The 27,956-nt window shown below is 37.1% G+C and overlaps 1 protein-coding gene and 1 pseudogene across 2 annotated transcripts in view; one reads left to right on the top strand and one right to left on the bottom strand.

Moving 5' to 3' along the window:
- The window catches only part of Sec23a (SEC23 homolog A, COPII coat complex component), a 116,017-nt gene that overhangs the window by 57,096 nt on the left and 30,965 nt on the right, over positions 1-27,956 (bottom strand). For both annotated transcript variants that reach the window (XM_074068116.1, XM_020169072.2), the window contains exons 15-19: positions 23,040-23,117; positions 12,995-13,156; positions 11,230-11,316; positions 7,853-8,008; positions 6,123-6,188 (exon numbers count right to left, since the gene is read on the bottom strand). In XM_074068116.1, the coding sequence (XP_073924217.1) occupies positions 6,123-6,188; positions 7,853-8,008; positions 11,230-11,316; positions 12,995-13,156; positions 23,040-23,117 (549 nt within the window). The remainder of the gene's footprint in view (positions 1-6,122; positions 6,189-7,852; positions 8,009-11,229; positions 11,317-12,994; positions 13,157-23,039; positions 23,118-27,956) is intronic.
- Positions 25,759-26,307, top strand: LOC141421591 (proton-transporting V-type ATPase complex assembly regulator TMEM9 pseudogene; annotated as a pseudogene).

The following is a 27,956-nucleotide window of genomic DNA, read 5'->3' as shown; positions in this document are numbered from 1 at the left end:
TTGTTTTTAGTGAGACTGTGTTTTGAACTCAGGGTTTTGCACTTGCAAAGCAGGCACTCTACTGCTTGAGCCATGTCTCCAATCAATTTTTGATGATTATTTTGGAGATGGGGCCTTGAACTTCAATCCTCCCAATCTCAGCCTCCCAAGAAGCTAGAATTACAGATGTGAGTCATCAGCGCCCAACTTCCTTTAAAGAAGGAACTGTGTAGTCTTCCAAGCCTAGCTTGCCACAGACCCCCACTTCCACATACTGCTTCTTGACTCTGTCAGGTTTTCTTACTCCCAGTCAGATTCGCTCATTTGCATTTCATGTGTGACCCCTCACAAATACCATTTTAAAGTCTCTTTTAACCTCCCTTTTCTCCATATTGATCAACTGCTATTTCCTTGAACTCTGTTGGCTCTATTTTTCTATCCTCTTACAATCTTTTACTTAACTATATCTAAGTTCCTCTTAAGTTGTGAGATCCAGAATGAAAACCGTAACACAGTTGCCAGAGTTAAATATAAAATAAAGACTAATTCATGATTCATTCTGTACTCTAAACCTCCACATTGTGGCATTATATTTGGCTTTTTGTTCCCCCAGCAAAACGGAATAGGGTGTGGGGTGATAGTGATGATGTCTGTGTATATACGTTATTTGGGCAAATTTTTTTTCACATGGTTATACCCTTTCCATATTTCTAAGATTAAACTCTTTTCCTTGTTATAAAAATCTCTCCACCTTTCAGGACTTTTGGATGGTGGATTCAATTTATTTATCTGTATCACAAAATCTCCTTAACTCCCACATTCACCCCCACTCTCCAGATCTATTATATTCATCACATGCCATGTTTAAGGTACTGTGAGAAGTTAAAAATGAAAGGAGGAAGGGCATTTCTTCTTGCAAAAGTAAACGGTGAGAAGGGTGAAAACAAAGATGAACTAACATATGATAACAACCCTCTAATAATTTATAACCTAACAGGAAAACAGGAAGCAGATGGACAAAAAAATGGATGATAGGACAAGCATATCACACAGAAGACTTTTGTCTTGAGGCATGACTAGGATGTGTCCAAGGGGCATTAGGGACAAAACAGAGACAGGAACAGATGAGTATATTCAAAGTAGAGTGAGAAACTCAGTTTGGCTAAAAGGTCTAAGTGGCAGCTAACAGTGGAAAAAGGTTATTTGGGTCATAGAACTGCCATATGATCAGGCAACACCTAGGGATATACTCAAAGGAATGTAAGTCAGGTTACAATAAAGGCACCTGTACATCCATGTTTATTGCAGCATTATTCACAATAGCTAAGCTATGGGAACAACAAAGATGCACTACTACCAATGAATGGATTTAGAAAATACAGTATTTATATTAAATGTAATTTTATTCAGCCATTAAAGAAGAATGAAATTTTGTCATTTGCAGGTAAATGGATGGAACTGGAGAACATCACCGTAAGTGAAGTTAGCCAGGTTCAGAAAGCCAAAGGCCACATGTTTACTCTCATATGTGGAATATAGATCTAATACAAATACAAGTAATGTTATGAAAAACAGGTCATGCTAAGGGGAGGTCACATACAAAAGAGGGTGGGGAAAAGAATGAAGTTAAGGAGGTGAATATGGTTGATGTACTTCCTATACAAGAATGAATATAGTTTTTAAATGTGTTGAAATCACCATAAGAAGGGGTAGAAAGGAGAAAAAGAGATGAACCAATATGGGTTTTAATATGTACACAAATGGAAATGTCACAAGGAAACTCCCTGTGTAGCTATCTTAAACAAATAAAAATGTCTTTTTTTTTACAATATTGGAGAACAGGAAGGCAGATAGGTCCTGTCTGGAGAGCGAGTACCAGTGGGAGGAGAACAATGTGGGGAAAGGGTTTAGAAGAGTGAATATGATGCAAATACTGTGTACACATGAATGTAAATGGAAAAAAGATGCCTGTTGAAACTATCCCAGGAATGGGGGGAGGGAAGATAAAGGAGAATGATGGAGGGGGTGAATTCAATTATGATATATTTGATATATTGTAAGAATTTTTGTAAATGCCACAATGTACTCCCAAGCACAACAATATAAAATTTGTATGATAAAAAAACAACAAAAAAAGTGAGGTCCTCTATAAAAACAGAAAATCAATAGTGTAAAAAGAGAGAAGGTGAGGTGGCATTCTGTTTATGAAATTGTCTATAGGAAATTCAAATGATGTGCAGCAGGCAGTTAAAGAAATTAAAGTCTACAGATCAGTGTGAAGCCAAACAAAAGATAAAGATTGGCAAGTTAGTGTTCAGATGAAAGCTAAAGCCATTAAGAGTGGATGCAATCACCCAGAGAAACAGTGACTGCAGAAAAATCAGGACAAACTTTTAAGACAACTATATATTCAAAAAGAAGGGACCTTGATGCCAGTTACTGCTTTATTTATCCTCTATCATCCTGGACGCCATAGCTAGTCAATTCACATTGCTCTAAATTATGCTACTGCTTTCTAATGTGCCCACCTTTCTCATCCCATACTAAGTTACTCCAAAAACTTTCGTCTTTGATTCAGTATCTGAACTGCAAAGCATGTTAAAGAACATTATGTAACAATGTTGTAGTGATTATTAACAAATAAAACAGACCCTCACCACCGCTGTAGAAGTCTTTTTTTATCCTCCATTGATTTTAATATTCCTTATAGCTGTTTTTAATCTTTTCTAATTTCTACTCCTTAACCCCAGAGTGTCTCACCTTAGCAAATAATTTCCTACTACTAAAAATAAATGAGTAATTTTGTGAGCTTTCTCTTCACCTCAAAATCTTTGTCGTCACTCTTCTCACCTTTGGCTTCTGCAAAAAGAAATGCCCTGCCTCCTTACTAATGCTTAATCCACACACAATGCTTATGTTCATATTGTCCCCTTTTAAGGACCTTAAACATCTGTTCATTTTGTCTTTATCGTATTGCCTACTTATACTTGGTCTACAAATAACTTGTGTGCTCTTCTTCTAGCAACAATGGTATTTCTACTATTTTCCCTGAGGCTAAATTTACAAAAGAATCATCTATACTTACAATGTCTACTTCTTTACCATCCACTAACTGCTCATAATTTATCTGCTACCTAGATATATTAAAACTATTTAGCACAGGCCACAAATGACCTCCCTATCATCAAATCCACCACTTTTTTTCAAGTCTATTCTCCTTTGACTGTTAATAGCAGTTCAGTGTTTGTAACCCCTTCTTCTGCCTTATCTAATTTTCTCCCTCGCCTTTTATGCTATGAGATTCTTTTTATTACTCTTCTACCTTTCTGATTATTTATAAATATGTCTACCACTTGTATTTTCTCAAGATTTTGTCTCCTTGCTCTTTTGTCTCATTTCCTACTCTTAGAAAAACATTTCCTATGATGACTTTAAGTATCACTTTTCTGAAATTAACTTTCACATCCTTGCCTGACCACTTTAAATCCAAATTTCTAATAGCCCACTCAATATGGCCATAATCAATATACAATATGGCCATCATATTATGGCTCAATGTGGCCATGTAGATGATACCTCAAATTCAATGTGTCTAGCTGGCAGAGTGGCTCAAGTGGTAGAGCATCTGCCTAGCAAGTGTGAAGCCCTGAGTTCAAACCCCAGTACTACCAATAAATAAATAAATAAATAAAGCAAGCTGTGGAGGGAGAGTAAAAAATTTTTTTTAATTCAATGTGTCTAAAATCAAACATCTTTCCACCCTCCCACTTACTGGTTCTCCTAGACATCGTGACTTAAAACCCCCAATTACCTTATTTCCCCTCAATTTTTTATATTTTTAAAATTCTAATCTACAGGGAAATTAGAAAGAAAATAGGTGTGGTAGCACACATCTGTAATTTGAGCACTTGGGAGGATTATTAGTTCAAGATCAGCCTGGGCTACATAATGAGACCTGTCTCAAAAACAAAAAAAAGAAAAAAAGCTGGGAAAGAAGTATAATAAATATCCTCACAGACTATACCCCTAAATTCAATTATTAATACTTTGCCACAATGGCTTTTCTGATTCCATTTTCCCTTTACTTCTTCTTATTGTTGTTTTGTTTTGTTTTGTTGGCGGTTCTGGGGTTTCAACTTAGGGCTTCATGCCAGTAGGAAGGCTAGCTAAACTACTAAAGCCACACCTGCAGCCCAGAGAACTCTTTTTTTTTTTTTCCCCCTTTTCATTGAATCATTTCTCTAAATTGAAGACATCATGACTTTCGACCTCTAAATGCATCAGGATGTATCTATTTTATAAAATAAATGGCAAATTCCTATAGAACCACACCACCATTATCACACTCAAGATATTTAATAATACTGTACTAGTTATCTGATAGCATATATTCAAAATATTCAAATTCCACAAATCATCTCAATTATACTCTCTCTTTTTTAAGCAGTACTGGATGTTAAACTCAGGGTCTCACAGCTGCCAGACAGGCATCACTCTGCCAGCCCTTTTTACTTTGGTTATTTTTGACACAGCGTCTCTCTTTATGCCTGGGCTGGCTTGGACTGCTATCCTCCTATTTTGCTTTACCACCTAGCTGGGATGACAGGTACATGCCACCACACCCAGTAACTAGTTAAGATGGGGGGTCTTGAGGGCTGTTGGAGTGGCTCAAGTGGTAGACAGAGCACCTGCCTAGCAAGCATGAGGCCCTGAGTTCAATTCCCAGTGCCTCAAAAAAAAAAAAAATGGAGTCTTTGCCTAGGCTACCCTCAAACTTCAAATATTCTTATCTTTACCCTCTTACCTCCCAAGTAGCTAGGATTACAGGTTTGAGCCACTGTACCTGGCTCCATTTATGTTCTTTATAGCTATTCTCTCCCTCTAATCCAGGATTAGTAATATATTCTCCTGAAATTTCCAATTAAGTTTCATGGAGTCTACTTTGAAATATTTCCCAAATCTATTCCTTTTCATTAGCTTGCCTTCATTTCCCCTCACTTGCATAGACTCAATAAATATAGCTTCAACCTAGATAGGTCTCCAAATTAATATTAAGATTTAAGTACATATCTAAGATTTAAATTTCCCCTCTGTTCAAAATCCTTCAACAATTCCTCCATAAATTCAGTCATGTAACACATTTTCAGTTTTATGTTCTACTATTCATATACAATTCCCTTAGCTCATACTACTACTACTATCTTCTACCTAGAATTCCCTTTATTTAATTTCCATTCAAATAATAATTACTAACTAAACATTCCTTTTTACTGAACTCTTTTCTGATCACACACCTCTCCTGCTGCAACCTCTCCCTTTCCTCTTTTATCCCTATAATACTTAATATATTTTTAAAGGCACATTTACTTAGGTATGTATCTTATCTCTAATACTGGACTACAAGATCCTCAAAGGCAGAAATGGTAACTGCATATTCTAAAGTACCAATTACAAATCCCATACATGTTGAACACTGCACAGATGTTGACATACTACATGGACAGGTAGGACTTCTACCAAGTTAATATATACCAGAAATGATTTCCAAGCTTCCTGGCCTCTCTGCTCAATCATAATCCCTGGTCTCCCAGCTTATTGTGGCCTTTTGCAGTTCAGAGCATCGTATTAAGTTGAATCATCACTTTGTATCTTAAATACGTAACACTTTTTGTCTTAAGCTATGGCACTAAACTTGGAATATGATGGGGTTCTGTCTATGTGATAGGATCACTTTTTTATTTTCTATGGTGCCACCAAATACTACTTCGATTTTTTTCTGTTATTTTTGCATTACTTTTCCAACAGAAATCATCACTAAATACATAGTAAAGATGTGGTTTTTTACTTGCAGTTGCCAGTGGCTCACTCCCATAATCCTAGCTACTTGGGAGGCTGAAATTGGGAGGATCACAACTTGAGATCAGCCCAGACAAAAAGTTCACAAGACCCGATCTCCAAATAAACCAGAGAAAAATGGACTGGAGGTGTGACTCAAGCAGTTAGAGCACCTGCTATGCAAGCCAAGGCCCTGAATTCAAACTCTAGTCCCACCAAAAATAAAAAATTTTTAAAAAAAGTGGCTCTTACTAAAATAGCAAACTATGAATACACAAAGAATTTCCAAGACTGCTACGGACACTTACCTGCCCCCAGGCATACATATTATTATGAGTCTGTGAAGGGTTGACTTTTGAAAGGAGGAAACGAGCCTTAAAAGCAAAGAAGAAATAACATCTATCAGAAATAGATTCAGTGAATAAATACATTGTACCATCTAAAATCAATTTAATTTAATGCATTTGGTAAAACTGATTTTATTAAAATAGAACATTTTAAAAGATCAACTAAATTTTGAAATGTGTAGGCCATTGTCTGTTATAAATGTACCCTCTTCTCATCAGATCAAATATTTTGACATTCATAATAACAAGTAATAAACTGCAATAAACACAAAACTCTGCACATAAAATGTGTGTGCAACAATTATGACAAAGTTAATGTGAAATTACAATTATTACAAAATAGTCTGAAAATCATTAAAATTTGAAGTCCCATAAAATGCTACAAATAAATGAAAATGCATCTTCTTTTACTTGAATAAACAACCCGCAAATTTTTTAAACAACTTAAGCCAATATTTTCCCATCAATCTACTACAGTTTTTTATCATAAGAATAATAAACAGAATAAAAGAGGAAAATACCAATACACATTGATATACTGACTTTCACAAATTTTTAATTCACTCTAGAAAAACCACTAGCAGTCTTATCTTTTGAAATCTGGTATCATACAAAATCTTTTTCTATTATCTAAGTAATCAGTTTACACAATAGTCAAGAGCACTAGTCCTAGGGTCAGAAGACCAAAACTTAAATCCTAGCACCTACTCAGGCATAGTGGTGCATGCCTGTGATCCTAGCACTTGGGTGGCTAAGGCAGGAGTATCAAGGTCAGCCAGGAAAAAGGCCAACACTATCTCAAAAACAAAAAACAAACAAACAAAAATCCTCCCCCCAAAAAAAATACTAGCTTCTTCATTTAATGTGTTTCCCTAGGCATAAGTAACATAAGTAACAGTTTTATTACCTATAACAGAATTATTATGAGGATTCTCAAATATGATAGTTCCTATAATATTGTAAATCCTTAATAATTGGTATCATTTCTGACTAAATGTTACTGGCATTTTATGCTAGATGCTAGGGATACAGCAATAAGCAACCTATGGTCCCTGCTATTAAGAGACAAATAAAACAAATGTCTAACAACTCAGTGTATTATAAGCAACCAGAATCACAGGGGAGAAGTAAGAAGTGTTTTATGAATGTGTGTTAAGGGCCCCTAACCTGGCCTTCTGAAGGGCTCAAAAGACATGCATGTATATGCATGTATTTATTTAACCCTCTTAGTTCTGAAAACCACAAAACCTTTTCTAATACTGTCATGCTTTCCTTTGACATGACATTTTCTAGAAAACTGGAACAATTAGAATGAAAAAGTAAGTTAACACAAACTTCTTATTCATAGATTTTACCAGTAATCAAACAGCTTTAAGTACACTAAAATATTATCCAATAATTTCTGTTCATATCTTCAGAATGCCATTCTGGTTCTTTTACAAGAGCTAAGGTGGAACAGAAAATAGAGAAAAGGAGGAGCCTCAGGCAGCTAGTCAGTAGTTTTAATTGCCTTGCCCTCAGAGCCACAGCAAAAACCTAAGTGTTAGATACCTTCTCTTCCTGCCTTCTCAGGCAATCTATTAAATTAAAAGCAGAAACCAAACAAGAACACTTCACTGCCACTTACACAAACACACACACACACACACACACACACACACACGCACACTACTTGCCCCCACATGACTTACCTGGCTGCCTCCATGTTCAGTGTCGATGTATCTCGGCATTGGAAACCTGGAGTGAAGAATCTCCTGTGCATCATCCACTGGGGCTTGCAGGAGATGGCGGAAATTTTCATATTCTGGCATGTCCTGGTATCCTGACTTCCGCCACTGTGCTATAGTCTGATTTTAAAGTAAATAAAGCAGTTATCTTAAATTTCTTGCCCATCTAAAAAATCTTCAGAGATTTTCCCAAAGGAAGTAATATTTTGAAAATAAGAAAATTACAGTATTTTAAAGTTACAATCACTAATTTCAGTAGAGAAAATATTGTGAAGTAAACACATACAAAAATCAAGATATTTCTTCTCCTTTAAAAGGAAAGCGAAGCTGGACCTGGAATCCCAGCTGAGGGAAGCTGAGGTGGGAAGATCACTGAAGCCCAGGAGTTCAAGACTAGCCAGGGCAATGCAGTGAGACCCTGTCTCAGAAAAATAAATAATTATAAGTAAAGAAAACTATTCTAAAATTAAAAAGGGTTTTAAATAAAAGTAAAACTACAAACCAAAAATTTGAACACTACGTGTCATATCCAATTAACAATAACTGAAAGCTGTCTTTTAGCCATATATGAGGGGGATTTCTGTTACAAAAGATTTCCCAGAGATTTGAAAAATTAAGGACTATTATGAAGTCTTTCTTTCTTTTTCTGTTTTTGGGGGTGGTAGGACTAGGGTTTGAACTCACGGCTTCACATTTGCAAAGCAGGCGCTTTACCCCTTGAGCCACACCTCCAGTTCATTTTGCTCTGGTTATTTTGGCGATCAGATCTCAGAAACTATTTGCCAGGGCTGGTTCAAACCATGATCCTCCTGATCTCAGCCTCCTAAGTAGCTAGGATTATAGGCATGAGGCATCAGAGCCCAGATTATTATGAAGTCTTTACTAACAGAATTATTATGGTAAGAGACATAACCAAAAACCTGTTACAATAAAATTATAAAGATGATATATCTGTAGAAGAACAACTGAATCAATTCCTAAGTTAAAGTAAATGGCTCTAACATGATAAAAGCGAGAGCACACAAGGGAGGGGTGAGGATAGGTAAGACACCTAAAAAACTAGCTAGCATTTGTTGCCCTTAATGCAGAGAAACTAAAGCAGATACCTTAAAGCAACTGAGGCCAATAGGAAAAGGGGACCAGGAACTAGAGAAAAGGTTATATCAAAAAGAATTAACCTAGAAGGTAACACCCACGCACAGGAAATCAATGTGAGTCAATGCCCTGTATAGCTATCCTTATCTCAACCAGCAAAACTCCTTGTTCCTTCCTATTATTGCTTATACTCTCTCTACAACAAAATTAGAGATAAGGGCAAAATAGTTTCTGCTGGGTATTGAGGGCGGGGAGCGGGAGGGGGTGGAGTGGGTGGTAAGGGAGGGGGTGGGGGCAGGGGGGAGAAATGAACCAAGCCTTGTATGCACATATGAATAATAAAAGAAAAATGAAAAAAAAAAAAAAAAAAAAAGGCTCTAGCTGGGTGTGGTGGCATACACCTGTAATCCCAGCTACAGTGTAGATCACAATCCAAGGGCAGCCTCCAGGCAAAAATGGAAGCCCCTATCCCAAAAACAACTAAAGCAAAATAAATAGATACACAGACACACAGTAAATGGCTCTAAAAACCATTAACTGAGGAACTCAAAAATTTAAACATAACCTAAATTACCTGAATTAGTCAGTGTTATTCTATATAGCTTTATACTTCTGCATTTAAAAGAAACAGTCATCAAATTTCTCATATTAACAACATGATATTTAAAGAAGCAAAAATTACCATTAAAACAAACAAAAAGGCTGGGTGTGATGGTACACAGGGGTAATCCCAGCCCTGGGGAGACAGATGCCAAGGATTGAGAGTTCAAGGTCAATCTCGGCTACATAATGAGAACCCGCCTCAAATGCCAAAAGGCTGGGTATGCAGCTCAGTGGTAGAGCACTTGCCTATTAAAGCCCTGAGTTCAACCCCTAGCACTGCAAAAGAAAAGAAAAAAAAAAAAAAAGCAAAATAATATAATGTCAGTATTATATTTATTTTTCTTAAAAAGCAAGGGCATTAAGAAGCTGGTATCAATTAAAACCAATCCAAAAATAAAAATAATAATAATAATCAATAACTCTTTTTAAAGTTCTGGATAGTATTATATAAAAGGCTCTTTTGAATAATACCTTTACTATTACAGTGTAAATCTAAAATCACCTACAACTGCACCAACTGGAAAAATAAATCTATACAAGTCACAAAATACTAGACTATATGCTTGAGTGCAGGTTGGAAAAATGAACCTCTATTTTCCAAACCATCCGGAGCCAGAGTTTTTTATATAGAGAGTGCACTTAAATATTGGCTAAATGAATATATGCATGAATGAATAAGAGCTCTGCTAAATATCTGGATTAAAGCCTAATTGCTACTCAAATATTCTGCTCTTTCCAATCATTTACCATTCTAATTAAGTTATAAATTTTAATTCACTTATACCATAAGTGAGTTTTTAAGATCATGTGGAACACTTCTAAAAATAGCTTCTTATAATGATTACATGAAATAATGAAAACAGGACTGGAGGTGTGGCTCTAGCAGTAGAGTACCTGTTTTGCAAGCATGAAGACCTGACTTCAAACCCCAGGCCCACCAAAAATAAAAGAATATTGCATCAATGAAATAATGAAAAGAAAAAACTTTGCTCACTGATGAAAACTGACTTTCCCCTTTCAATGTCTTCAGGTAAAACCCAAGAGTGTGTTATGTTTACATGTCAATGTTTTTACTTTCACAATACTACACTTTGTGCATAATCCATTTGTCTAATCATGTGTAGACAAATGAACAAAATAAATACAGGTGGGTCAACTGTCATGGAAACCTAAAGACCTATATTAGGAAGAATCACATCTTATACGTATAGGTTGAGTATTTTTATATTCAAAATACTTGAGAAGTGTTATGGATTTCAGATATTGTTCACATTTTAGATTATGTGCAAATACATGCGATATCTTGGGGATGGGACCAAATTTAAATACAAAATTAATTTATGTTTTATCTACTCCCCATAGACATAGACTGAAGACAATTTATATAATATTTTTAATAATTCTGAGCATGAAAATTTTTCATGGTGAAAAATTTCCCAATGGTGGAGTCATTCTGGTGTTCAAAAATGTTTGGATTTGGGAGTATCCTGAATTTTTGGATTAGGGATACTCAACCTGTATTTAAGAAAAATAGAAATCAAGCTCTATCATTGACCAAACACTAGCCACAAAACAGAGGGAAAAAAACTTCCTTAGATATAAAGACTTTACATTCTTAAGCTTTAAATGCTGTAGAATCTTACCTCACCATGATAAATCAAGATCTGGAAGAATGTATCCATGAGAAGAATACGGTCTGCCAGAATGCTGCTGCTATCAAGAAGAACTGGCTAACATGAAGAAAACAAAGAGAGATGAGAAAAAATAAACTAAAGATACAAAGCAGACCTCTCCAGTATATTCTCTAAATTTTAATTTGACATTTACAATCTCTTGCCATAATGAGTTCTCACAATTTTCTAAGGATTCTCTTTAGACTGAGGTAATAATTAAAAAATAGAGTCAAGAGGAAATCAAGAATGACTTATAAGCCGATAGTGGTAGCACTGAGTGACATGGAAAGGCCTGGGAGACAGTACATTCAGGCACATGGAAAAACAGTTCTGTGAAATGAATAGGAGTACCCAAAACTGATGACATAAATCTGGGCGTCACACTCACAAAGACAGAGTTTAAAGCTACGGGGTTAGAATGCACCATTCAGAGTGGTTGTAGATAAGGGAGGCCAAAAGATTGGGCTCTTAAGCGTGTGGACACTTAGAGGTCAGAAAAGGAAAAGTCAATGAAAGGAGGCTGAGAAAGAGCTGTTCAAGAAGAGGAAGAAAACCAGGTGAGAATAGTGGGTATCAGAGAAGCCTAAAGCAAAAGGCTTCAAGGAAAAAGTCCCCACTAAGCAAATACTATTGAGACCTTCTTGAAGTAAGATGTAGCTAGAACTCAGGTGGCCTTGATAAGATATGTTTTAATATAATGTTAGGGACAAAAGTGTAACTCATACAGGTTATAAGAATGTAAGCTCAGAAAGTATAGACAAATAACTTATTTAATTTAACTATGACAGGGAGTAGAGAAATGGGGTGATAGAGAAAATATGGCGACAAGGTGGGTATTTTCGTGGGTTTTCTTCTTTAAATCTGAGTGCTATTAAAGTTTCTATGTTAATGAGAATGATCCAAATGGACAGAAAGTGATGATGCAGGAAGGAAAGAAAACTCAAAAAGCAAAGTCCTAAGAAAATGAAGCTAATGAGACTCATGTACTAAATGGAATGGATGCAAGCACTCAGAATGATGATATTCCAATTTCCTTGTAAACACTCTTCTACATTTTCCAGATGTCTACAATTTACATATATTACTCTGAAAAAGAAAAAGTTAGTTTTAAAATTTGCTTTCCTGATTCAAAATGCTACAACACCAACACATAAAAATATTTTCTTCTAGAAAAGTAGAAACTATTTGACAAAGTGCTAAAAAAATTGTAGTAACAAAATAAGACATTTATCCACTCTTTTACAAAACTTGAAGAGTAACTAAATAATAAATATAATAAAATATTATTTTTATACTGACCCTTCCTAAAGTATTATTTTCAAATATATTATTTGTGAGTAGTACAACAGACAATTTCAAGTACATTTGATAATAGGTTAAAGTGGGAAATTTTGCTAAGGAAGATCAGTGGATAACTTTTTACCACTCCTCTAAATATATGATTTTATAATCAACTGTATTTTATGTTCTCAAAGAACCAAAAGAAAATGAGATTATGTTTCAGGACTTTGTGTAGACAGAATATCATAAATTATCAGACACTAAACTCTGAAATAAGGCATATACTATGAAATCATAATAATCATTTCTGGACATAAAAATGGCAAGCACATACATAAATAGCTCAAGCTAACAATGCACCTAACAAATTCTTATTAAAAAAGTTATTTTCACTTTTTTAATGTCAAACATCACAGTAACAAGACTAATGCACTCTTTTTTTTGCTCTTCTTACCTCTGGTGGTCCACTAAAAGAATACGCATACAAAATAGGCTGAATCATGATTAGAGACTGTGTCAGATCTTGACGCATAAAATGATGACGATAATACGAACTCTCATCAGGACTATTGTTAAATACTTGCAAGAAAGGAGATCTTCTTAAATGAAACATAAACTGCAAGATAAAACAGATGAGGTGGTTTTTACTGATTTTTAATACTGTGACAGGAGTTTACTATTAACCAAGCACTTCCTTACAACTACTAGTAACACAACAAAATGAGTTATACTAAGAACATCCTAAAGTGTATTCCTCAGAAAGGAAGCTTTTGGGACTCCTCCACACCTCCAGCCTGCGCATAGCATCTCCACTTCACGTTAAACGGAGAAACCAAGAGGGTTCCCGCGCCACCGCCAGAAGGCAGCGCCCAGACGGCTTGGGAAGACACAGACCACAAGGTGAGCTAAGCGGCACGCGGTACTCCCACAGACAACACTGGGCCAGATCACCATAGCCCCCTGGACAGACCGACCCCCACCCAGGTAAAAAAGAAAAAAAAACTGAATAATAAGCAATAACAACAAAAAAGACACATAGCAAAGAGGGTAGGGCGTCCTGAAAGCCAAAGAGTGGGGGAGAGGAAATCCCTCACAACAAGCAGGCAGGAGAAGGCAGGAGCAGCAGCACACACCCAGCAACCAGGAGCAGGAAAGCTTGTAAAAGTGGCAGTGGGAGGAAAACTCCATGGGGGTGGGGAAAACCCACATCCCATGTCAGCTGTAAATAAACAAGCCAGCCGGAGAAGGCAGGAGCGGCGGCACACACCCAGCAATCAGGAGCAGGAAAGCTTGTAAAAGTGACGGTGGGAGGAAAACTCCACAGGAGAGGGGGAAGACCCACTTCCCACATGAACTGTAAATAAACACGCAGGCCTGAGAAAGCAGGTGCAGTGTCACCTTCCCCAGTGTGCTTGGAAAGGGGAAAGCTTGAAGCAGTGGTGGTTGCACCCAGGGGAACTCTGAGTAAACAAAGCCTGCAGGGACAGGGGAGTGTTAAGCTCACCCCTGAGATCTGCATAAATAATGCCTCCAGCAACAGAAAGCTGACAGCAGCGGGCAGGTGAGCCACAGCCTCATATAGCCATTCACAGACCTGTCTCCAGACTCTTTTTTATTCTCTCTTCCTTTGATGAGACAACAACTGAACTATACCTGCATGCTGAAAAACTTACTGAAACTGTACTGCATTTGAACGTGGGACACTTTGTAGTGTTTTTTTTGTTTTGTGTTGTTTTGGTTTGGTTTTTTTGCCCTTTGATGAGACAACGACAGAACTACTTCTAAGACACCATCTCCAGGATTGGAGGCTGAGGGACTAACACCAAAATTATTAAGATTGAAACTTTATTGCATTTGAACTTGAAGGTTTTTTTTTCATTTTTTTTAATCCTCTCTCTGTCTCTCTAATGCCTGTTCAGCCTACTATTGATTAGTACACTATCTCTCCCTGATTATATCTTTGAAACTTTTTTGTTTCTTTGTTTTTTTTCTACTTGTTTGTTTCTTTTTCCCTTTTTCTTTCACTTCTTTGCTTTCCGTCTCCTTTCACTCTTCCCATTCTAAATGTCACCATTGTTATTATTACAAGCTAGAAAATACTTAACTGCACACAGTACAGGGACAATAACACCACCAAGGGCAATGACGAGAAGACAGAAAAAAAAGGGAAACCAGTTTCCCCACAGCAAAAAATCAGTACAGGAACCAGGGGAATGAAGAAAACACATACTCAGATCCAGACTCCAATAAAATGAAGATAAACAATGCCAAAGAACACAATGAAGCCCACAAGAACAATCTAAAAGAAGAAATAATACAGGCAATCAATGAGAATTTTATAGAGATGATACTGAATATAGTCAACCAAAATGTATAGGTTGACTATGTACAAGAAATTCCAAGACAACAAAAATAGAGAATTTGAAAAAGCACAAGAAGAAATAAAAGAAACCATAGAAGCACTATATAAACACCAAAGTGAAAGAAAGAACACAATTAATAAAGAGATAAATGAACTAAGGACAAAAACGGACAACATTAAAGAGGAAACAACTCAGGATATGGAGAACCCCAGAAAAAAGAACGAAACAGAACTGCAAAACAAAATGGAAGGCCAATCCAGCAGAACAGAACAAACAGAAGACAGAATCTCAGAACTCAAAGATGAAATGGTAATTAAAGAAAAAAACCGAAGAACTATTAGTTAAACAACTCAAGACCTGTGAAAAGAAAATGCAAGAACTCACTGACTACATCAAAAGATCAAACCTGAGAATCATGGGCATCCAAGAAGGAGAAGCGGTGCAAGCAAAGGGAATGCAGAATACATTCAATAAAAAAGTAACAGAAAATTTCCCAAAACTAGAGAAATCTATTCCCATACTGACACAAGAGGCCCCTAGAACACCAAACAGACCAGACCAAAATAGATCTACCCCATGGCATCTTATCATTAAAACAACAAATACAGAGACCCAAGAAAGAATACTGAAGCCTGTAAGAGAGAAAAAACAAATAACATACAAAGATAAACCAATCAAAATCATAGCAGACTTCTCAACAGAAACATTAAAAGCAAGAAGAGCTTGGGGTGAGATCTTCTGGGCACTGAATGAAAATAACTTCAACCCCAGGATATTCTACCCAGCAAAACTATCATTCAAAATAGATAGAGCAATAAAAGTCTTCCATGATAAGCAGAAACTAAAACAATATGTGACCACAAAGCCACCACTACAAAAGACTCCTCAAGGGATTCTGCACACAGAAAGTGAAACCTAACATAACCATGAAAAGACAGGCAGCACCAAACTAAAGGAAAAGAAAAAGCAAGAAAGTAGAGAATAACCTCAACTTAGGTACACACAATCAAACCTTCAAACAACTAAGACAACTAAATGGCAGGAATCACCACATACCTATCACTACTAACACTTAATGTTAATGGACTTAATTCACCCATCAAAAGGCACTGTTTGACAAAATGGATTAAAAAGGAAGATCCAACAATTTGTTGCTTATAGGAGACCCATCTAACCAACAGAAATAAGCACAGGCTTAGGATGAAAGGCTGGAAGAAGATTTACCAAGTCAATGGCCCCCAAAAACAGGCAGAAGTAGCAATACTTATCTCTGACAAAGTAGACTTCAAGCCTACACTGATCAAATGAAATAAAAAAGGACATTCCATACTAATAAAAGGGGAAATAGACCAAAAGGAAATAATAATCATCAACCTATATGCACCCAATGTGAACACACCCAATTTCATCAAACATACCCTGAAAGACCTAAAAGAATGTATTAACTCCAACACAGTGGTTCTGGGGGACTTTAACACCCATTATCATCAATAGATAGGTCAACGAAACAAAAAAATCAATAAAGAAATCCTACATCTAAAATACACAATAGATCAAATGGACCTACTTGATGTCTACAGAACATTTCATCCAACTTCTACACAATATACATTCTTCTCAGTAGTTCATGGAACCTTCTCCAAAGCAGATCACATCCTAGGGCACAAAGAAAGCCTCAGCAAATATAAGAAAACAGAAATTATACCAATCATTCTATCTGATCACAGTGCAATAAAACTAGAACTCAACAACAAAAGTAACGACACAAAACATGCAAACAGCTGGAAACTGAATAACTCATTACTTAATGAACAATGGATCATTGATGAAATAAAAGAGTAAATTTAAAAGTTCCTGGAAGTCAATGAAAATGAAAACACAACCTACCGGAACCTATAGGACACAGCAAAGGCAGTCCTGAGAGGAAAGTTTTTAGCCATGAGTGCATATATTAAAAAGACTGAAAGATCCCAAATCAATGACCTCATGATACATCTCAAACTCCTAGAAAAACAAGAACAAGCAAATCCCAAAACAAATAGAAGGAGAGAGATAATAAAAATAAGAGCTGAAATCAATGAAATAGAAACCAAAAAAACCATACAAAGAATTAATGAAACAAAAAGTTGGTTCTTTGAAAAAATAAACAAGATCAACAGACCCCAGGCAAAGCTGACTAAAATGAGGAGAGAAAAAACCCAAATTAGTAGAATCAGGAATGCAAAAGGGGAGATAACAACAAATACCATGGAAGTCCAGGAAATCATGAGAGACTACTTCAAGAACATATATTCAAATAAATTCAAAAATCTTAAAGATATGGACAGATTTCTAGATACATATGATCATCCAAAACTGAACCAAGAGGATATTAATCACCTGAATAGATCTATAACACAAAATGAAATTGAAGCAGCAATCAAGAGTCTCCCCAAAAAGAAAAGTCCAGGACCTGATGGATTCTCTGCTGAATTCTATCAGACATTTAAAGAAGAACTGACACCAACCCTCCTTAAACTGTTCCAAGAAATAGAAAGGGAAGGAAAACTGCCTAACGCATTTTATGAAGCCAGTACTACACTTATCCCAAAATCAGACAAAGACACCTCCAAAAAGAAGAACTATAAGCCAATCTCCTTAATGAACATTGATGCAAAAATCCTCAATAAAATAACGGCAAACCGAATTCAACAACACATCAAAAAGATCATTCACCACAACCAAGTAGGCTTCATCCTAGGAATGCAGGGGTGGTTCAACACACGAAAATCAATAAATGTAATAAACCACATTAACAGAAGCAAAGACAAAAACCACTTGATCCAACGCCATTTCATGATAAAAGCTCCAAGAAAACTAGGAATAGAAGGAAAGTACCTCAACATTATAATAGCTCCATATGACAAACCTACAGCCAGCATTATACTTAACGGAGAAAACCTGAAACCATTCCCACTGAAATCAGGAACCAGACAAGGATGTTCACTATCTCCACTCCTATTGAACATAGTACTGGAAGTCCTAGCCACAGCAATTAGGCAAGAAGAAGGAATAAAAGGAACACAAATAGGTAAAGAAACTGTCAAAACATCCCTATTTGCAGATAACATGATCCTATACCTTAAAGACCCAAAAAACTCTACTTAAAAGCTCCTAGACACCATCAAAAGCTATAGCAAGGTAGCAGATTATAAAATCAATACAGAAAAATCATTAGCATTTCTATACACTAATAATGAACAAACTGAGAAAGAATATATGAAAACAATTCCGTTTACAATAGCCTCAAAAAAAATCAAATACCTATTGTAAACCTAATAAAGGATGTGAACGACCTCTACAAGGAAAACTATTAACTTCTGAAGAAAGAGATTGAGGAAGACTAGAGAAAGTGGAGAAATCTCCCATGCTCATGGATTGGTAGAATCAACATAGTAAAAATGTCTATACTCCCAAAAGTAATCTACATGTTTAATGCAATTCCCATCAAAATTCCAATGACATTCATTAAAGAAATTGAAAAATCTACCGTGAAATTTATATGGAAACACAGGAGGCCATGAATAGCCAAGGCAATACTCACTCAAAAGAACAATGCTGGAGGTGTCACGATACCCAACTTCAAACTATATTACAAAGCAATAAAAATAAAAACAGCATGGTACTGGCACAAAAACAGACATGAAGACCAGTGGAACCGAATAGAGGACTTAGATATGAAGCCACACAACTATAACCAACTTGTCTTTGACAAAGGCCCTAAAAATATACGATGGAGAAATAGCAGCCTCTTCAACAAAAGCAGCTGGGAAAACTGGTTAGCAGTCTACAAAAAACTAAAACTAGATCCATGTATATCACCCTATACCAAGATTAACTCAAAATGGATCAAGGACCTTAATATCAGACCCCAAACTCTAAAGTTGGTACAGGAAAGAGTAGGAAATACTCTGGAATTAATAGGTATAGGTAAGAACTTTCTCAATGGAACCCCAGCAGCACAGCAACTAAGAGATAGCATAGATAAATGGGACTTCATAAAACTAAAAAGCTTCTGATCATCAAAAGAAATGGTCTCTAAACTGAACAGAACACCCACAGAGTGGGAGGAAATATTTGCCAGCTACACATCAGACAAAGGACTGATAACCAGAATATATAGGGAACTTAAAAAACTAAATTCTCCCAAAACTAAAGAACCAATAAAGAAATGGGCACGTGAACTAAACAGAACTTTCTCAAAAGAAGAAATTCAAATGGCCAAAAAACACATGAAAAAATGCTCACCATCTCCAGCAATAAGGGAAATGCAAATTAAAACCACACTAAGATTCCACCTCAACCCTGTTAGAATAGCCATCATTATTAGCAACACCACTAACAACAGGTATTGGCAAGGATGCAGGGAAAAAGGAACCCTCTTACACTGCTGGTGGGAATGTAAACTAGTACAACCACTCTAGAAAAAAATTTGGAGGCTACTTAAAAAGCTAAACATTGATCTACCATATGATCCAGCAATACCACTCTTGGGGATATACCCAAAAGACTGTGACACAGGTTACTCCAGAGGCACCTGCGCACCCATGTTTATTGCAGCACTATTCTCAATAGCCAAATTATGGAAACGGCCGAGATGCCCCACTACTGACGAATCGATCAAGAAAATGTGATATCTATACACAATGGTATTTTATGCAGCCATGAAGAAGAATGAAATGTTATCATTCGCTGGTAAATGGATGGAATTGGAGAACATCATTCTGAGTGAGGTTAGCCTGGCCCAAAAGACCAAAAATCATATGTTCTCCCTCATATGCGGACATTAGATCAAGGGCAAACACAACAAGGGGATTGAACTTTGATCACAAGATATAAGCAAGTGCACACAAGGGAGATATGAGGATAGGTAAGACACTTAAAAAATTAGCTAGCATTTGTTGCCCTTAACGCAGAGAAACTAAAGCAGATACCTTAAAAGCAACTGAGGCCAATAGGAGAAGGGGACCAGGAACTAGAGAAAAGGTGAGATCAAAAAGAATTAACCTAGAAGGTAACACATGCACAGGAAATCAATGTGAGTCAACTCTCTGTATAGCTATCCTTATCTCAACTAGCAAAAACCCTTGTTCCTTCCTATTATTGCTTATACTCTCTCTACAACAAAATTAAGAGATAAGGGCAAAATAGTTTCTGCTGGGTATCGATGGGGTGAGGGGAGAGGGAGGGGGCGGAGTGAGTGGTAAGGGAGGGGGTGGGGGCAGGGGGGAGAAATGACCCAAACATTGTATGCACATATGAATAATAAAAAAATAAAAATTAAAGAAAAAGAAAGAAAATGTGGTATTTATACACAATGGAATTTTATACAGCCATGAAGAAGAACGAAATGTTATCATTCGCTGGTAAATGGATGGAATTGGAGAATATCATTCTGAGTGAGGTTAGCCTGGCCCAAAAGACCAAAAATCATATGTTCTTCCTCTTAGTGGACATTAGATCCAGGGTAAACACAACAAGGGGATTGGACTTTGATCAATGACAAAGCAAGAGCACATAAGGGAGGTATGAGGATAGGTAAGACACCTAACAAACTAGATAGCATTTGTTGCCCTCAACGCAGAGAAACTAAAGCAGATACTTTAAGGCGACAGATGCCAGTAAGAGAAAGGGACTAGGAACTAGAGAAAAGGTTAGATCAAGAAGAATCAACCTAGAAGGTAACACACATGCACAGGAAATCAATGCAAGTCAACTCCCTATATAGCTATCTTTATCTTAACTAGCAAAAACCCTTGTTCCTTCCTATTATTGCTTATACTCTCTCTTCAACAAAATTAGAGATAAGGGCAAAATGGTTTCTGCTGGGTAGTGAGGGGGGTGGGGGAGAGGGAGGGGGCGGCGGGGGGTGGGGTAAGGGAGGGGTTTCGGGAAGGTGGGAGAAACGACCCAAACATTGTATGCACATATGAATAAAAAAAATAAAATAAAATAAAGGAGAAAAAAAAAAGGAAGCTTTTGATATTTATCAGTTGCTTAAGAAATATAATTGTATGACAAGTAAAAACTTAAGAGAGGTGATTCAACATGGAAAAAATGGGTGAAAAACCTTTACTCAAATCTACTGTACTGACAGACTAATGACAAGTGGCATGCTATCTGTGTTCTGCTTTTATTCCTGATCCTCCTCACTACACTTCTGGGCTTTTACAATGCTATTCACTACCACCATCAAAATGTTCCAAATATATATATATATAAATAGATTAACAGATTTTTCTAGTTTTGGTGTGTCTCTCAGAAACTTGTGTTATGAAGGGTCTTCATTGTTTCTTTTGATGTTGTTGTTTAAAGAAAAAAAGAAAAAGAAAACATGCTTAGGTCTTCCCCATCCCTAAATCTCCAGACTTAGTTTCTCTCCTTCTCCTTTTACTTCCTCCCCTTCTATCCACTCCTCACATGAAGGAGATCAGAAAGTGAGGAGAGCTGGGCTTGAAAAAAGGACAGCTATGCCAGGTCTTTGGTTTTAAAATTGGTAAGATCAGCCCAAAAGTACAACCACATGTCTTTAGTCACTTTTCTTCTTTCAGCCCCAAAGTCCCAAGTGCCTCCATTTTACTTCTGCCTGGAAATAATGAACAGTTTTCTCCCATCACATGTCACTCACTGAAATACTTATCCCTCTTCCTTTGATCCACAATGTACTGAGAGGCCCTTCCATTCCTTATCACCTCAGTCACTGCTGTTTACTCACAGGAATGTCTGACCGGCAAATTTCTAGGTAAATATTTTAGGGATAAAGACTTCTCTTAAATTTAGTTTATGCCTTCTTTTAAAGGATCATTAGCCTTTGAAAACCCATGGCAAAAAATTATTTCTGGGTTCTTTGCTTCTTTTCTCTGGTAAGAGGAAAAGAGAGAATGCCCATCTCTCTAAAGATTTAAAACTCTAAAGAGAAAGCCAGGAGGACGGGCAGCAGAGAAAGAAAGGAAAATGTTAAAAATTTAGTCTAACACTTAGGCTAACCCTTTACTAATTTCTTTTATAAAGATGAGGACTCAGAATTCACAAAAGAAAAAGGATTTTTCATGCCTCAAGACAAGCAGACCCTGCCTTTCCCTGGTTCTCTAAAACCTCACCAGATGTTAATAGAAGTCTCCCTTTATGAAAGTGGAGTTTATTGGCTACAGATCATATTTAAAAGTAAAAAATAAAGTAGCTCTAAAAAGAACAAAGTTTTTATGGATGAAAATGAATTTTGGAGGTACTGGGGTTTGAATTCAGGGCCTCACACTTGCTAGGCAGGCACTATTACTGCTTGAGCCACTCCACCAGCCCATTTTTGTGATGGGTTTTTTTGAGATAGGGTCTCGCAAACTATTTGCCCAGGGCTGGCTTTAAATCGCAATCCTCCTGATCTCTGCCTCCTGAGTAGTTAGGATTATAGGCGTGAGCCACTGGTGCGAGGCAGACAAAAATGAATTTTGCAGAGTGGCTCAAATGGTAGAGTGCCTGCCTAGCAAGCATGAGGCCCTGAGTTCAAGCCCCAGTACTATCAGAAATAAGAATAAGAATAAGAATAATTAATTTTTTAAAAATGGAAAAATTTTGTTGGGTGTGGTAGTGCACACTACAATACTAGTACATGGGTGTTGAGGCAAGAGGATCACAAATTTGAAGTCAGTGTGAGCTGGCTTTTCAAAAAAAGAAAAAAAAAAACAGAGGGATATCTATAAGGTAAAACAAATGACTTTCTTTTATCTAGTATAGCCCAACAAAATTGTTCTCAGGAGATAACGTGCCCTAAGACAAGCTAATTGGAAAAAATTACCTCATATAAAGTCCTTTTGGTACCACTATAATTAGAACCCCTTGTATCAGATGGAAAGCTAATCACCTTATGCCTAATTGTACTCACAGAAGGGTTTCAGTGTAAATCTCTAGTCACCACAAATAAATGACTATTTGTAAGGCCAATATAACAGCACAATATTCATTTCTAGGTTATCCTAAAATTTACCTAAAAGAATAAGCCAGTAAAATTGGTGCAATGTAATAAAAGACAAATAAAAGAAAAGGTGAGACTCAGTGTTGTTAATAACACAAGAAAGGAAGATGGACCTTTTATCTACTTACCTGTGGGTAAAGGGAAAAAGTTTCTGAAAATCTGAAGGAACTTGGATCATCTTTGTGATATTCTCCAAATTTCTGACACTGTAAAACAAAGCTGTTAGTAATGTATTTCCTGGCGGAGAGCTAAAATTCTTGCCTATATCTATTCTATTTACAAAAAGTTTCTAATTTTTAGGAGGCAAACAGTTGATACAGGATAAAATTCAAATTTTTACTTAGAGTTAGCAAGAGACTGATTAGAACCAAAAGAAAACATTTAAATTTCAGAAACAAATAATACTTTGCCCTAATGCAATATAAACTCACCCTAAAATGTTTGGATTTGTTGCTTTATGAGTCTCTGGTAGCAAACGAAGAACTCTTAAATACCAACAAAAGAGCTCAACATGAGCTTCCTAAGAATTTACCATAAAAGATATTAGCCACTGACAGAAGGAGGCACTATCAAAATACCATAGCATTACAAAAGTAAGTAACAGACACAAAATTTGGTGTATCAGAAATACCAAAAAGAAAGAAGAGTTGAAGAAAATCTGAGAGACCAACAGGCAATCTGGCAAAGACAGAAGAAATACATAGGCAGAAATGAGAATAAAGTAAGAGGATAAGGTAAGGCCTGTGATGACATGATGAGAGGCATCTACATGAGAAACCACTTAGCACAATGACTGGCACTTCCTAAAAAAGTTAATGAATATTACCTGCCTCCCTTGTTCTGGGCAAAACTTCTCTTCCCTGAGGAGTTTTTATACTACTCATGTAACTGATCTATGTCCTGGCAATGTTTATCATAACAACTGAGTGTGAGTCAAGGGCAAAAATAATAAGCAAAACAATAACAAGCAAAAAGTAATAAAAGGTTCACGGCTAGAGTAGTAGTGCCAGACTTTTGCTGCCTAGAATGTTCAACTTATCATTTATGCATTTATCTGTGCCTTACAGAAAAATGCATTAATGGGTTTAATCTCAATCTCATTTTTGGCTTCCAGGAAAATCCATTTCAAGAATCAGTTATCCAAGCATAGAAAACTCATAGTTGTAGAGCTAACTTAGCTCAAGAAACAAACAAAAAAAAATTTTGACCTGGAAATAATAATGTTGCTGTCTTTAACATTCCCTAATATTACTTCACTGGTAAAATTTACATGTTAAGATAATCTTTGTTGTCTAATATGCTAGCCACTAGCAACAAGTGACAATTTAAATTAAATTAAATAAGAAGTAGAAGTCAGTTCCTTAGTTGCACTAGCCACACTTCAAGTATTCAATAGCCAAATGTAGGAAGTAGTTCTGTAATGAACAGCTCAAATTACACGATTTCCATCACTGCATAAAATTCTAGACAGCACTGATCTAGAATATCATATATACTTCAAAAGATTTACAATATCAAATATACTGAAAAGATTCTGTGAAAAAAACCCAGTAAGTGTGGCATTATTCAGATCTGCCTCATGTTAAATATGCAACTGTCTTTTAAATTATATCCAAATTTCTGTTAAAATAGTACATTAGGTAAATCTGATGTTATCATAAAGAAGATCACAAAAGACTGTTGACATTTATGCTTGGGTAACTGGAGATGGAAGTCCAAAAGGCTAATTCCCAGAGTAGGATAGATCTGGTATCTATTTATGTTCAAATTTTTGCATTTATTTGAACATTTCTTTCATGTCATTAAATAACTCTATTACTGCTTCAATTTTATGTCAATTAGGAATGTCTGACTAGAATTCTTCTATATTGACACACACCATAACTATTTTAACCAATCCTTCATTTTGGCATCTGCATTTGTTCTGTTACAACTTGAGGATAAATTCTTAGAAGTAAATTTCTGAGTAAAAGACAGTTTTTAGTTTTTTATGTTGTGAATAACTTCATTCTAAAAATACAGTTAGAGATGTTCATAAAGGCTATACAGATCCATACACTAATCCTACAAACTATAAACCTATCCATTTCCCTGAACACAGGCTAATTCTAGAATTACCCTGTTTTTTGTCACTCTTACCAGTTTAACAAGTAAAAACTGCCTTGTCCAATTTGGACAAGCAAGATCGGTAGCATTTTCTTATTCTTGCATTCCTTCTTTTTTTTTTAATTCCTTGTTTATGACCTTTGTCATTTTTGCCCAAATCTTACTGATATGTAAAAACACTTTATGTGTGAAAATTTGTACATTGTTATATATGTAACAAATGCTGGCATTAAATTAGGCTTGTATTATTTTTGCCAGATTTTGAGAAGTTTTAAGTTGTTTCTTAAATTTTTTTAATGTAATAAAAATCAGTATTTTCCATTCAGTCACTGAATTCTCAATCATTAAGAATTCTGAAAGAGATTATGTAGTTTTTAATTGTTTATTGAAGTCTACAGACTGTGTAATGCCAGCCATAGTGAAAGACAGAAACTACACTATCCTATCAGTAGTTTCTGTAGAGACCTTTCTGATATTGCAGTACTGTTATAGTTTGGGGGTGTGTGTGTGTGTGTGTGTGTGTGTGCGCATGTGTGTACACTGGGGCCAAACCAGGGCCTTGTATGTTAAGCAGGGATTCTACCACCAAGCTACATTCCCAGCCCCTAGAGTTTGGATCTTAAATTTCCCCCAAAACCCATGTGTGAGAAGCTGGGTGGGGGCGAGGCCAGCTGGGTCTGGTGTGGCTGCAGTGGGGCTTGCAGGTGTCCAGCCTTTGCTGGCTCAGCAAGCCTGATAAGCATGAAGCTCTTATGTTTGGTGGCCGTGGTAAGATGTTTGCTGGTGTCCCCAGCTCAAGCCAACAAGAGTTCTGAAGACATCCAGTGCAAGTCCATCTGTCTACCTTACAAAAATATCAGTGGGCACATTTACAACTAGAATGTGACTCAGAAGGACTATAACTGCTTGTACATGGTGGAGCCCATGCAGGTACCAGGCCATTACATGGAGGCCTAATGTCTGCTGTGCAAGTGCCAGTAATAGGAGTGCAGCACCACCACCATCAAGGTCTTCACTGTCATCTACCTGTCCATACTGGGGGCCCTCCTACTCCACATGGCTTTCCTGATGCTGGTGGACCCTCTCAATCAAAAGCCAGATGCTTACACCAAACAATTGCACAGTGAGAAGGAGAATGAGGATGCACACTCCACGGTAGCAGCTGCTGCATCCCTCAGGGGCCCCCAAGACAACACTGTCCCAGAGCACATGGAGGGTGCACAGCAGCGGTGGAAGTTGCAGGTGCAGCAGCAGAAGACAGTCTGTGACCAGCACAAGATGTTCAGCTAGATGACCAGCACGGTTGGGCCAGGGACCCAGGCCATGGCTACCAGTTTCTGGAGCTAGGCAGAGCTAGGGACCACTCTTCCTCTTCCCTCAATGCAGTCTTCCCCTTAAAAGCGTATGACATTTTTCCTGCTTCTTCCTCTCTTTAGGTTGTACTCAGCTGTTTTAATTAAGGAATGTGATGGGGTCTCAGGTAGAGGGGAGGGAGAGGGGGAAGCAGGCCAGAAGGGAATGGAAGCTTTTGAGGTGGTAGCAGGATTGGATGGAATCCATCCCTCCTTGTTTCCCCTTTGCCGTCCCTTCCAGCTCCACATCTTGAGGACCTTTTTACCTGTTGGATGGAGCTGGGTCATCAAGAACTCAGTGTCTAGAAGGAAAGCGTGATCCAGCTCTCGACTTGTTCCTGGCTACTGTGGCTCTCATTACCACACTCTAGCCCCTGCCTGGCCTGGCTCCAGCCCTCAGGAACAGTGCTGGTCCACGGAGAAAACAGTGGGCCACAGGACACTTAGAAGCCCAGTCCTTCTCCCTGGCTTCTTGTCCCCCAGTGAGAGGCAGTACCATGCATCCCTGTGTTCTCTGCTGCCTGTCTCCTCACTCCCTCTTCAGGGGGCCAGGCAGCCCTCGCTTCTCCTCAGCGTCTGCAGCTGCTGAGCCAGAATGTTGGTTGGACCACACTGAGCAGTAGACATAAACACTATCATTCCTGTCCTTCACTCATCACTTGTCCCTGAGTTTCTTTGTACCATGCATGGGAAGAAATGTTTGTCCTTCTATTGTCTGTAAATCAAGGAAGCCACCATTAAATTGTTTTATTTCTCTCAAAAAAAAAAAAAAAAAAAAAGCCCATGTATTAAAGGCTTGGTCTCCAACCCTGGGCACTAGTGGGAGGTTTTACATAAAAAGCAGGACAGTAATCTGAAAGCAGCAGTCCCTCTCTCCCAAACTACCTCCTCCTTGACCTACCTCTTTCACATTACCACCATCTGAAGTTTGGTAACAGACAAGCTCTACTGATGTGACAGAAGATGGAGACTACTTGTAAAATGTTGCAAGATATAGAACGTATACATGAGAGATGAATTACATGGTAAGATTTTTGTAATTTTTGTACTGTTTTCAACTCTCATTTAGTTATTTACTAGGCTCTTCTGTTTTATATTTTATTAATATTTGTGTTTTACAAACATGTCAAACAATATGGCAATTATTGAAGTTGAGGCGTGATATATAGCAAAGAGAGCCTAAGCCCACTGTGAATGCTAAAAAATTACAATCCTTGAATCACTTCATTGTTTTCATGCAACAAGAGACACAAAAAAAAACCCTCCATCTTAAAACAAAGTTCTTAATAGTATTTATGGAGACAATTCGGATTGTACTATTCAATTTTGGCATGTGACAACCTACAAATGCAATTCCTCCAGCAAAATGGAAACAGCGCTGTACTACAAATTGAAGTCACTTGACAAGTGAGAGTGCTGATTACTTCAAACAGCTTTCAGAACTCAAAACAATAAAGTATTTGTTAAGACAAAGTCATTTTCTGTGAAAAGGCTCCAAAAGCAAGCTATTTCAGAGTACAACTTACTGTCCAGAAAAGGAAAACCCATATAATTGGTAAGAACCTACTAATGCAGACATGTAAAGTT

This window comes from Castor canadensis, chromosome 3 (genome assembly GCF_047511655.1).
Source record: "Castor canadensis chromosome 3, mCasCan1.hap1v2, whole genome shotgun sequence".
Classification (NCBI taxonomy): Eukaryota; Metazoa; Chordata; class Mammalia; order Rodentia; family Castoridae; genus Castor; species Castor canadensis.
The sequence above is the reverse complement of the archived record's forward strand: the minus strand, read 5'-3'. Positions and strand labels throughout refer to the sequence as shown.